General features: G+C 43.7%; 1 protein-coding gene across 1 annotated transcript in view; it reads left to right on the top strand.

Annotated features, from left to right (window-relative positions):
* Positions 1-14,004, top strand: part of Alk (ALK receptor tyrosine kinase) — a 718,643-nt gene that overhangs the window by 519,571 nt on the left and 185,068 nt on the right. Inside the window, 1 exon segment of the mRNA XM_040730911.1 lies at positions 10,526-10,653. Coding sequence (XP_040586845.1) covers positions 10,526-10,653 — 128 coding nt within the window.

Genomic DNA, 14,004 nt, shown 5'->3' with positions numbered 1-14,004 from the left:
ATTACAAAGGGCTAGTAAATAGCAAAGTTAAATATACTGGGGTGAAAGACCACGTGCCACACACATGGCATTGTTACAGAGAATGGATAAGCAGCAAAGGACTTCACAGTGAAATTTACACTGATTGGGCATCTCCCCCCCCCCCCACACAAAATCTTTAAAGGCAGGCTGACTTAAGGGGAAAATATTAAGTTGTGCTGAATAGTTTTTGCTGGAGGCAAAATTACCACAAAGTATATTTGAAGGATGAGTATTTGAGAGGGACGGGTGTATGTCCTGCCAGGTGAGACAGAAGTGCCAGCTGGTGTCCTTGCCTCTCATATTGATCTAGACAAGCTCCCACTGGCTCAGCTCCTGGTTTCTAACTCAGCCTTCACACCTTCACACCTGAGCTGAACCCTTGTCAAAGAGAGTCTGAGCAAAGACACAGCAGAAGAATGTCAGTTGTGCAGCCTGGACTGTGACAAGGTCACGCTTCCTAATAATAATCACCACCACCATGCCACAGTGTTCTGTGTGACGAGGACTTGGCTACTTGTCTGACTCTCGTGGCGTCTGCCACCCGCAGCCCATCTCATGACTTCGTCTACCCCAGCTGGAGGGTTCAATTCCAGCCAACAGCATGGCTGTCGGGGATGATACAGAACATGAAGATGACCTTGTCTTAAAGCTTCACTTCCCCAACCATATTTTCCAGGGCTAGAAGCTGAAATAAAGACCTAGGGAGACTGTTCTCAGTGGAGCCTAGATTGACTTTCAATGAGTGTTAATGGTGTCGTTTGTCTTTGTATCAGTGCTGCTACTGTGTCTCCTGTTGCTGTTGCAGGTGATGTTTATAGTGTCTTGACCTGTAAGGTAGAGAGTATTAGTAGATCAGATGGGATTTTCTTCCTCTTTGAAAAAACACCCTTCCTCAAACACCCCCAGGTCTTGATTGTGTAATTAATTCTCTGATTGCTACTTATTGGTGCTGGGAAAATGCAGCTGCCACGAGGCACTTGAGGAGCCATGTGGTGTTATGTACTTACCCATCGCTGCGTCGTCTGCTCCCCCAGGCCCTGGCCTCTGGTGCCTCCTCCTAGGAAAGGCATTGTTATCACTTGGACAGAGACGATGGTTATTGTTAGTGAATGAACATGAATTTTTAGATTCACTCAGCTCCACTACCACATAAATTTTGCCCAAGAATGTCAGAATATTGTCAGATTTAATAGCAATACGTTCAATTGTTTCTCCTCTCCTTCAGCAAATATTGGCCGAGCATCCACATTGCATAAGACACAACGGTGAAGGATCCACCATCTTGCCGTTAATAAGGCAGGGAAGTGAGACACACGATTCATTCTCCCTGGGGAGTTCAATAAAAAACATTCCCTCTCACCAGACTTGACCAGTGTGTATTCAGAGCATATACTCTCTATTCAGCTTCTGCCCAGGTATTCATGCCAGTCTGCAATGCCCATTCCCCAATTCCTGCCTCATTTTCACAACCCAACCTCAGGGGGACACCTGTTCTGATCAGCCAGTCTGAGCTATCACTCTGCCTCCCATGTGACACCTAGTACGTGGATACCACTCACTTGGTCCTGATGCCCTGTCCCTCATTATAAACTTTGATATATATTTACATTCTCACCAGTTCAACTGCAATATAAATTGTAAATTCTCAGCATCCCCACAATATCAAAAAGCTTGAGTATGTAAACACACTAGTAACACCTGAAAATGGGGACGTGGGGTGGGGGTTGGGACGGTGTGTCAACCAATTTTAACCGTGAAGCAGGCACAGCAAGCATCTTTTTCCAGGCTGCTTCAGGAAGCTACAAAGATGAAATGGAGGCTTATCTGAAATGTGGGGGCCTTTTCCCAGTTCTGAGAGCATGGTTTATCAGTTAACCAAAGTCTAAGGCTAATATATCTTCTTGTAGGGATGTTCCACCATAATTTCTCAGTGTTGCTTTTGTGTTTTGAAGACCCACTTGTGTTTTTCTTTATTTAAATAAATAGAGGGCTGGGCATGGTGGCGCATGCTTCTGATCCCAGCATTCAGTAGGCAGAGGCAGGTGGATCTCTGTGAGTTCTAGGCCAGCCTGGTCTACAAAGTGAGTTTCAGGATAGCCAAGGCTGTTGCACAGAGAAACCCTGTCTTGAAAAGCAAACAACAAAAGACAAATCCAGTGGCTGTTAGTTCAGAAACCCTAAGTGCTCTTCTTGCCCTCTTCTGTCTATCATCCTTTCAACCTTGCATCGTTTTTTGTTCCTTTTTTAAAATTTAAGTTAGAAACAAGCTTGTTTCACATGTCAATCCCAGTTCCCCCTCCCTCCGCTCCTCCCCTGCCCCGCCACCAACCCCCTATCCCATTCCCTTTCTGCTCCCCAGAGAGGGTGACACCTTCCATGGGGAACCTTCAAAATCTGTCATATCATTTGGAGCAGGGCCTAGGCCCTTGCCCATGTGTCTAGGCTGAGAGAGTATACCTCTATGCTGAATGGACTCCCAAAGTCCATTCATACATTAAGGATACATACTGAGGATAAATGCAGAGGCCCCATAGACTGCCCAGGCCTCCTAACTGACACCCACGATCAGAGGGTCTGGATCAGTCCTATGCTGGTTTCCCAGCTATCAGTCTGGGGTCCATGAGCTCCCTCTTGTTCAGGTCAGCTGTTTCTGTGGGTTTCTCCAGCCTGGTCTTGACCCCTTTGCTTATCACTCCTCCCTCTCTGCAACTGGATTCCAGAGTTCAGCTCAGTGTTTAGCTGTGGGTGTCTGCTTCTGCTTCCATCAGCTAATGGATGAAGGTTCTAGGATGTCATATAAGGTAGTCATCAATGTCATTATCGAGGAAGGGCATGTAAGATAGCCTCTCCACTATTGCTTAGATTTTAGTTGTGGTAATCCTTGTAGATCTCTGGACATTTCCCTAGTGCCAGATTTCTCTTTAAACCTATAATGGCTCCCTCTATTATGGTGTCCTTTTTCTTGCTCTCTATTCTTCCCCCTACTCAATCTTCCTGCTCCCTCAAGTCCTCTTCTCTCCACCTCTCCTCCCCTTCTCTTTCTCCTAACTCCCTCTCCCCTCCCACCATGCTCCCAATTTGCTCAGGAGATCTTGTTCCTTTCCCCTTCTCCAGGGGACCATGTATGTCCTCTTAGGGTCCTCCTTGTTCCTAGCTTCTCTCAGTGTGGACTGTAGGCCTGTAATTATTTGTTCTATGTATAAAATCCATATATGAGAAATAAAGACTTCCTAGAATTCAATGAGAATGAAGACACAACATACCCAAACTTATGGGACATTAGAAAGCAGTTGTAAGACGAAAGTTCATAGCACTAAGTGACCACATGAAGTAACTGGAGAATAGTCACACTAGAGAACTAACAGCACAACTGAAAGTTCTAGAACAAAAAGAATCAAACTCACCCCATAGGAGTAGAGGCCAGGAGTAGAGGCCAGGAAATAATCAAATTGAGGGCTGAAATCAATAAAGTAGAAACAAAGATAACAATACAAAGAATCAATGTAACAAGTAGTTGGTTCTTCGAGAAAATCAACAAGATAGACAAACTTTTATCCAAACTAAACAAAAGGCAGAGAGAGAACACGCAAATTAACAAAATTAGAAATGAAAAGGGGGAAGCAACAACAGACACTGAGGAAATCCAGAGAATCTTCGGGTCATACTTTGAAAACCTGTACTCCACAAAATTCGAAAATTTGAAGGAAATGGACAATTTTATGCATAGATAATCACTTACCAAAATTAAATCAAGAACAGATAAGCAATTTAAACAAACCTATAACCCCTAACGAAATAGAAGCAGTCATCAAAAGTCTCCCAACCAAAAAAAGCCCAGGTCCAGATGGTCTCAGTGCAGAATTCTAACAGAAATTCAAAGAAGAGCTAATAACAATATTCCTCAAATTGTTCCACACAATAGAAACACAAGGTTCACTGCCAAACTCTTTGTTTGTTTGTTTGTTTGTTTTTTGTTTTTCGAGACAGGGTTTCTCTGTATTGTTTTGGAGGCTGTCCTGGAACTCACTCCATAGACTAGGCTAGCCTCCAACTTACAGAGATCTGCCTGCCTCTGCCTCCCGAGTGCTGGGATTAAAGGCTCATGACACCAATGCCCGGTGCCATCTCTTTTTACGAGTCTATACCTTGGTACCCAAGTCACACAAAGACACAACCAAGAAAGAGAACTACAGACCAATATCCCTCACGAACATTGATGTAAAAATACTCAAAAAATACTGGCAAATTGAATCCAAGAACACATCAGAGAAATCATCCTCCATGATAAAGTAGGCTCCTTCTCAGGGATGCAGGGACGGATCAACATATGAAAATTTATCAATGTAATCCACCATATAAACAAACTGCAAAAGAAAAACCACATGATCATCTCACTAGATGCTGAAAAAGCCTTTGACAAAATCCAACAGCCCTTCATGATAAAGGTCTTGGAGAGATCAGGGATAACAGAAACATACCTAAACATAATAAAATCAATATACAATAAACCGACAGCAAACGTCAAACTAAATGGAGAGAAACTCAACACAATTCTTCTAAAATCAGGAACAAGACAAGACTGTCCACTCTCTCCATATCGCTTCAATATTTTACTTGAAGTTCTAGCTAAAGCAATAAGACAACAAAAGGAAATCAAGGGGATACAAGTAGGAAAGGAAGAAGTCAAACTTTCACTATGCGCACATGATATGATAGTTTACATAAATGATCCGAAAAACACTACCAGGGAACTTCTACAGCTGATAAACATCTTCAACAAAGTGGCAGGATACAAGATTAACTAAAAAAATCAGTAGCCCTATTATATACAGATGATAAACGGGCTGAGAATGAAATCAGAGAAACATCACCCTTTACACTAGCCACAAACAACATAAAATGCCTTGGCGTAATGCTAACCAAATAAGTGAAAGACCTCTATAGCAAGAACTTTGAGTCTTTAAAGAAAAAAATTAAAGAAGATACCAGAAAATGGAAAGATCCCCCATGATCTTGGATAGGTAAGATCAACATAGTAAAAATGGCACTCTTGCCAATAGTAAACTACAGATTCAATGCAATCCTCATCAAAATACTGGAACAATTCTTCATAGACCTTGAAAGAATAGTACTCAACTTTGTGTGGTAAAACAAAAGACGCAGGATAGCCAAAACAACCCCGTGCAATAAAGGAACTTCAAGAGGCATCACCATCCCTGACTTCAAGCTCTACTATAGAGCTGTAGTGCTGAAAACAACTTGGTATTGGACCACGAAAATAGACAGGTAGACCAATGGAACTGAATTGAAAACACACACACCTACGAACACCTGATTTTTGACAAAGAAGCTAAAATTACACAATGGAAAAAAGAAAGCATCTTCAACAAATGGTGCTAACTCAACCTTGCATCTTATAAAGAAATTGAACTGCAAATGTTTACCTAGGCCAGTATAACTCAAAAAGGTCTTCTTTAAGAATAAATCCCTTTGTTGAGGACCTACTGTGTGATAAGAACTCACCTTATTACTTTGCCTGAGTCATTCTCACAGATGCTCAACATAATCTCACAAGACAGGCACTATGGCTGATACCTTATGCTTTGTATTTTGGGTGGATCGGTGGGTGGGTGGATGGATTGGTTGGTTGGTTGGGTGTATGAGTGGGTAAGTTAGTTGATCGGTTGGTTGAGATAGGGTCTTGCCATATATCCCAGGATGATCCTTAATTTCTTGTATGGCCTCTATCTTAAAAGTTAGGAAAGTGAAACCCATAGAAGTGATTTAACTAAATGGCATAACTAATAGGCTGTGAAGCTGAGAACTGAGTCTGGGCCCGACTCCCACATTGCAGCAGTCAAAACCATCTCAGAACAGCATTCCCTTTGAATGGTTTGTTTGGGGATATGAGAACTCCCTCTTATAGGGCTGTCTGATACTGGCATCGTACACACCAAGACATTGCACAAACACAAAGAAACACACCTTCTGTCTTGTCAACACCATCTGTAGCCCTCATGTGCTGCCATAAAAATGTGTCTGCATTCAAGGATTACTATAATTCGATGCCTTCATGCTCTTGAGTTATGGCTACAAACCCTTCGGTCTCATCAGCAAGTTGCCTTACAGCAGATGTTGCCAGGGTATTTCCTTTAAGTATGTGGGCACCACCCTGGTTGAGAAATTCTTTCATTTATGTATCACATCTTCTTAGCATTTTTCTATGGATTTCTCCTCCCACTGCCTATCCTGTGTCTAGTCTTAAAGAGCCATGCCAAGTACATACACCCTTTTCTGTCTCTATGATTTTAGTGGTGAAAAAGCCATAGACTAGGCAGACCAATCCATAGACCATGTTGTTCCTGCTCCTCAGAACCCAGGGACAGTACTGGATTTTATCTGTGGCTAATTCAGTGTATGACCTTGAACATGTCTCCATTTCTCTGCAAGAGAAAGACAGACCTTCTTTGTGTAAAGAGATCTGTGACTGAAGACAGATCACTCTTCTCCAAACTGGCTTTGTGAGATATTATTAATTGTAGCTTCCAGGGTTTTCATAAAATATTGTATCACCAGGCATCCTGTGAAATGTTAGAGATGTGTAAACAGCAATCAGTTAAGGCCCATAGAGAACTTTCATCTCAATGGCTACATTTTGCTGATGAAGAGACTTACACCCAAGGAGGTGTGGAAAACTGTCCAAGTCTAAGAAAGCCAAACCAGAATCAAGGACTTCTTTCAAACCCCAGGTTAGAAGTAGACCTTAGTACACACAAACCTCTTGACTTTTTTGTTTGTTTATTTGTTTGGTTGATTTAGAGCGTCTTTGATAGCCTCTAATTTATTCATCATGTTGCAATCACTAAGCAAAAGTGGGTGGTCAGGGTTTTCCTCAAAAAAAAAAAGTCATGCAAATTGGAGACATTTTCTCTGCTTGAGAATAAAATTGGTTGAAAAACATGCAAAATTTTAGACATTTTCAGAAAAGTGTCTCATTCAAAGTCATCAGACAAATGAGAGGCAGAAGCAGAATGGGGAACCGGAGAGTTCCAGAGAGACATGTGGAAGATAATGGATTATGACAGGCTGTCCATGCAATCCTTCTGGCTTCCTAAAATCCAGGTGGACGCCCACACTGTCAGATTGATTGATTGTAGCACCGTCCTAGAATGTCACCAATCCCCAGCACATGGATACAGTTGCACATCTGTTTCCAGAAGGTTCTAGGTCAGAATAAAACCTTTCCCCTTTCAGCATAAATTGAGTTGCCAACAGTCAAAACATGGAAAGCAGGGCCCTAATGAGCCAGCTTTGTGACCACTGGGAGGGAAGCAAAGAGATGGAAGCCGGGAGACGAGAGCTCAGGTCTGGTTTTCGCTGGGCTTTGGGGCTGTCTGTTAAACAAATCTGACCCTAGGTACGAGCTTGCCCTTTCCTAGTCCCAGCCTCCCTGGATATAAAATTCATGTTTGGCAACTGCTCTAAAAGTTATTAAAGTTGTGGCAGTAAACTATGAAAGGCCAGAGAATTTCAAGCAAAAGTTATTGCATCAGTAACTCAGAAACTAATCCCTAAAAGTCCTGACACATTTATCCCGAGGGCAAGCGCCAATCCAGAAATGGAAATCATTATCAAGGGCCACTGTGTACCCAGAATTAAAATCCATCATTCCTCAGAGCGCAGAGCTGAGATTTGGGTAGAATACTCACACCTTTCAAGAGATCTTTCCTCAAAACTGGAGCCCCTTTTTCTGCAGAAGAACATGATGAATTCTGCATTCTCTGCTTATTTGTTTTTTTTTCCTTAAGAACCCCTCGTTACATTTCCTTTCAGATATTTCTTTCTTTGACAGTTCCACATTTAAACTGAAAAGCTTCCTTTTCCTTATTCAATTGCAGTGGTTTTATTTGGGATGGAAACCCTGCTGGGTACCGTAAGAGAGAACAAGCTTTACAGCAGCAATAACCCCTTCTACAGCATCCATTGTGGGGAAACTTAATACACTTCTATTAAATGGCTGAAGACTTGACTCCAGCAATCTGAATTAACTACAGAAAAGCTTAGAGACGGAACAACGGCCCCTACTTCTTTGTTCAACAGACATCCACTTCATGCCCCCCAACCCTGCCTAGCAGGGACCCAAGACAGAAAACTGCCACCTTTGACACCTTTGACAAGGCTCAACGTTGTCTTAAGCAACACCGTTATCACCAAAAGTAACCAAGACAGGGCTGGGGGACTGGCTCGGGCGGCAAAATGCCTTCCGAACAAGCACAAGGACCTGACTTTGGATAAGAGCTGAGCGTGACATTTGTGTACAACTGCAATGCTGTGAAGCAAGGACACGCAGATTCCCCAAGTCCCCTATCCTGCCAGCCTAGCGAAATGCCCATCTCTAGGTTCAGGGAGGGGCCCTGCCTCAAAACCTAATGTGGAACATGATTCAGGAAGATGCACAGGGTGCCAAGCTCTGACCTACACACACGCCAACATGCACCTACATGCATCTGTAGACACTCGTGTAAAAGAAAAGCAAAGGCAGAAAAGAAGGAACAGGATCAGATATTGGTGAGAAAATGCAGAAATGGGGCCTCAGCCTCATTGGGGTGAATGGGAGTGTTCTGATTATAAAAAGTGGTGCGTAAGAGAAAGAGGCCGTGTGACAGAGCTTGGATGGAGGGATTTTTATTGGGAAAAGTGAATGGGAGCAGGGGGGAGGGGAGATAGGCCTCTGGGGACAAGAGCAGCAGAAGTGGGGAGGGAGAAAGGGAAGAGAGAGAAGGAGAGGCCTGCAGAGAAGCAGAGAGAGAACAAGAGAGAGACGGGAGGTGGGCAGGGTCTTTTTAGGGAGCACAGTGAATGTGCGCAGGTGGTGCTCTTAATGGCTACAGCTGAGAGTGTATCCTGTCGGAACCCCAAGGACAGGCTAGTACAGATGCCTGAACACTAATAAAAAGTACACTTCAGAGTTTAAATGGACACACGCTTTGACCTTGATTGTACTAATTTAGGTAACTGCACAGGTAGCTTTGGTGCAATCACAACAAAAAAAGCAGAAGCAATACCCACATTAAAACCCCAATCAGTGAATAAATGATAACGTCATCCATATTTATCACCTCCAGACAAGCACAGCGTGGGAATGCACAGTCACAGACAGGCATGTGTAGGGTGGTGCCACCATGTAACATCACAGCTGAGGCTGTACGCTGAGGTGGTGAGTATGGCTGTCCCCCGACAATGGGTCAATGGGTCAAGTTATTTGGACTTTTGGAACTGCTGGAGGCTTAGTTTGATTCATTTTACTATATTTATAGTGAGCATCACTTTATATTTTTGTGTGAGGGATTAAAGTTTTTCAAACAAAAATTCATTCCCCCCACAAACACACACACACACACACACACACACACACACACACACACACACAATCCTTTGCCTTTTATATTACCATACCTAAGCCCAGCTTGGCAGTGAGAAAATAAAGAGTATTGTAATGATCTTGTGGTATATACCCAAGTCAGAAACCTCTAATTTATATGCTTCAATGTATCAAAGTATGTACCTTCAGTGCAAAAATTTTATAATGTGATAATTATACCTCAATAAAATGTTTTTTTAAAGAAAGAAAAGTAATCTGGATAATTTCTATTTCTCACAAATATTGTTTAAATATGCAGTTGCATATTAACACATGCTCTCTCCTTCCCTGACTCCCTCTCTCTCTGTCTCGTATGTATGTATGTATGTATGTATGTATGTATGTATGTATGTATGCATGTATATACTGTGATATATAACTGAGCCACTGTTAAAAAGGAAACTGGCTGTTCCAATATGTGACAGGAGGCTACCCCAAGAGGTTAATAGCTTGAGCACGGTGTGAGAGCGCCCCTTTAGCTAATCCTCTGCTCTCTGGCAGTGTCAGCATCAGAGATCACAGAGCTTACCATCTAGCCTGCTTCCGTCTTCCTCTGTTTGCAGTGTTTCTCCGAGTCTGTGTCAATCTTCCCTGCCTTTTACCCCAAAGTGCACGCTTCGGTGCACTTTAAATTACAGCCATAAATAAACCATTCTCACTAGTATCCCATAAGTAACTACCTGGTGAACCTGGGGATGATGAGACCTTGGGCGTGCCAAAACCAAGTGTTGTCTCAAAGAGGTAGTTACGAATAGGCTGGTAAGGTTTTGGAGGCCACTCCTTGACTCTGTTGCCGGGTTATCTCCTGGATGAATGCCCTCGCTCTATGAGACTAGCGACAAAACTACTGCAAAGATCTGCAATTGCCTAGAAATACCACTGTCCACAGTGAGTTTGAGAATGGGGTTTCTGAGTTCACTGGACAGGGATGACACAGATGTGGTTCCTCTGGGTCTGTCCTCACTACCGTTTGGTGCCCATGAAGAATGTGATACCTGAACTCGCTGCAGTGGAGTGACTCTCTGTGCAGGTTAGGCTGGCTTCTCATCACTGTTTTCCTCCTCTGCCTCCCAATGCATCCAGCTGGACCGTGCTGCATGGAAGAATCGGGCGCCCAGAGAACCCGTTTCGAGTGGCCCTGGAATACATCTCCAGTGGAAACCGCAGCTTGTCTGCTGTGGACTTCTTTGCCCTAAAGAACTGCAGTGAAGGTACGTGAATCTGTCTTTGTCTCGCTCTCCTCCACAGCCTGCCTTGAATACATCAATAATTGTATTTAGATTGAATACGGAGCCTGCAGTGATTAGGGACTGATTCTGAACATTAGCGAGTGCACCGTCGCCCAGGCAATCAATTTTCAAAGAATTCCAGAATAAAGTTGTGTCTACTCACCTTAAAACTTTGTCACATGGAATACAGCCTTTCTCAGGTAATATGTTAGCTTGACTTCCATGGTGGCAAATGCCTCCCGCTACTTAGTAATATTTTATTATGAAAACCATAAATGGACACCAAGTAAACAGAACAGTGCATGAATCCCCACCTAGCAGCCTGAGCCCCACTTAGCAGTTGTCAACATTCTGTCATTTTGCCTCACCTACATCTCTAGCCACCTCTCCCCTCCCCATAACTTAGTGACAATCATTATTTGGCTTTTCCTGGAGGTAAAATGCAGAAGAAATTGTATTGGTTTTATCCGGGTTCTTGTTAACAGACAACATGGGAACTGGTTAGATGTGGAAATTTAGCTTACTTTGTGCAAGCCCATGGGCATGGCCCACTGTGTCATTGAATTTCTTTTGCACAGACACCACATTGTGACTTTACCTCAAGGCACGCTTTTATTCTTTTTTCCTTTTTACCTTCACTTCCAGGAAACCGAACCAAATGCAATACTCCATCGCTGTATTCAAATCTTGGTAGGCCTCTGATGAGCTTTTCATCTTCCTTCTGTAGGGTTTGAGTCTCCCATCCTGGTTTTCAACATCCCACTTTATAAGCATATTTCATTAAACATTGTTTCAAGTCTGGATGGAAAACAGACTAACACAAAACACCAGTAGCTATGTGAGGCAGAGCTCCCCTTGGTTCATCAGAAGCCCCTGCACACAACAGAAGCACCCTTTATTCCTTCCTGGATGTAGAGTAGAGGAGGGTTTTGGGGGCAGTTACTTTCATGGATGCTATGCTTCTCCAGCTGCTTCTGCACAGGGGTCCAATGAAGGGCACTCTCCTGTAAAGAACCTGGGACCTGAACATCCTAAGAACGAAGCATGGAGAGGAGCCCATGGTACCCCTAGACCTTCCATTTAGAAGTTTGTGAGCGAGCGTGAAGGCTCTTTCATGGAGGGTCATCTGCTGTGTGTAGAAGCCTGGTCTTGAAGCTTGTGCTCTTAGTGGTGAGGTGGGACAGCGACTCTCTGTTCCTTCTCTTGCTGTGACTCTCCATTCATCGATGGCCTCTCACAGGTGAATTTCTTTATTGTTCTTGTTTTAGTCAAACCTGGTTTCCATGTGGGGGTAAGGAGACTCACCATGTGATAGACTGAACTAGTTACAGTGGATATGGTGGTTAGCCTGTGCTGTAAGGCGATGCATGAGGAAGGCGGGGCTTGGGAGGAAGCCAGCACTGTGTGTGAATGCTTCCACGTTTGTGAACATAGGCGTCTGTGAAGGTCTCTGGACACCCTCAAGTTTCACAGATGCTGAGGATGTGGTTCTTCCAGCACCCTCAGCTGAAATGTAGCCGGATAACAGAACCGTCACATGGGGAAGACCTCACTTCACACAGAATGGTGTAATCTCATTTGAAACACACACACACACACACACACACACACACACACACACACACACACACACACACACACAAACATCAGGAAAGAAAACAATTGAGTACAAAGGCCCAGATCTCAGGACAGCACAAAATAATGCCAGCATGCCCGGCTCTGCAAAAACTCTTTGCATTCTCAAATGAAGAATTTCAGGCCAACGCAGAGATGTTTTATCTTTCCCTTTGTGAGCCCCTCTCACCTAGAGAATTCTTGCCCTGGGGCTTGTGTTGCAAGGCAGTGAATCTGTTGCAGAGCTTAAGCTCATTCCTTGTCTGTTTCTCCATCCTTGCAAAACCAAAGAACTTCACCTCCTTCGATGATCTTTCATGACTCAGAAAATTACCTCTGCAGGGAACCCTCTTCTGTCTCTTCCTGGTCAAGAAACCTGGGGAGGTCCTTACAGTCTAGCCACCTTCCTGTCTCTAGGTCAGGAGATTCCACATCCAAGGACGAGATGGTCTTCATGGAGAAACAGTTCCTCTATGCACCCCCCCTTTTAAAGCTCAGAACATGTAAGCTACCAATGCATGAGACGGGTCTGCTGTGGGCAAGTGAGAAGAAACAGAGCACAGTTATGTCAGGATGCTCTGTGCAATTCCATCCCTTTTCCCATAAAACTCAGAAGGTGTAGACAAATCCCAAATGTAAGAAGCACCATAAAACTGCACTCACATGTTCAAAAATCAAGGGGACTCAGGGAGATGCTTTGGTATATATTTGAGAACTATATGTTGTAGACAAGTGCCTGTTTTCTGGGGTCACGGCCTTGGTTAGGTCATGAAGGAGAGAAGGGGAAAAATAATGTCTTTGAGGTGTGGATAGAGCTGATGACATGCTAGCCAGGGCTTTAGATGGGTCTGAAAGCTATCTAGTCTATTACTTAATTGTAACTTGATCCTTCTCATAATGAGGGACAGATAAAGTTTGAAGGGAAACACAGCTAAATAACTCTACTCCTCTTCCTTCACCCAGTGAGGAAGAACACTGTTTCTGCTCATCTGGAGAAGGCTGACAGATGTTGGGCACAATTCTCACTGCAAAGGAAACAAGATCTATCTGTGGTGTCTTCAGGAAGACAGGAGATGTATCTATTTCCTCTTTCAATACTGACATCCATCACAGAGTACACCCTTAATCAGTGCTCAGTTAATGCGTAGCAACGTTGATGGAGCACTCACCTAGGCTAAGGCTAAGTGTCCACCAATCCCTTCGTGTGTACTGTCTCCCACGAGCTTTATAATGATAGAGAGCAGGGACATTTCTCATCTTACAAGCAGGAAAACAGAAAGTCACGGGTGTTTCAAAATGTGTCAAAATCACAAAGCCACCGGTTCATCCTTGACACTCTCTTGCCTTTGTAGAAGGTGCAGATGCTGGAGTATGATGTGTTACTGGATGCCATAGAATTCTCTCAACTCCTTCCTGCTTCTCTGATCCCAACACTAAATTGACCAGAACATCGAGCTTACTGCCACCTCACATTCTATCTGTGCCCACACAGGTGCTACATTGCCAACTCTTCGTTGGTGGTGGCTGTTGGTTTGTTTGTTTGCTTTGAGACAGGGTTTCTCTATGCTACTTTGACTGTCCTGGAAGACCAGGCTGGCCTTGAACTCAGAGATCTGCCTGCCTCTGCCTCCCTAGTGCTAGGATTAAAGGTGTGCATCACCCCCACCCGGATGGCTACTTTGCTGACTCTTGAATTTATCCTTCAGACTTCATTTTCTT

Source organism: Mesocricetus auratus, unplaced genomic scaffold (assembly GCF_017639785.1).
Source record: "Mesocricetus auratus isolate SY011 unplaced genomic scaffold, BCM_Maur_2.0 Super-Scaffold_100024, whole genome shotgun sequence".
NCBI lineage: Eukaryota > Metazoa > Chordata > Mammalia > Rodentia > Cricetidae > Mesocricetus > Mesocricetus auratus.
The sequence above is the reverse complement of the archived record's forward strand: the minus strand, read 5'-3'. Positions and strand labels throughout refer to the sequence as shown.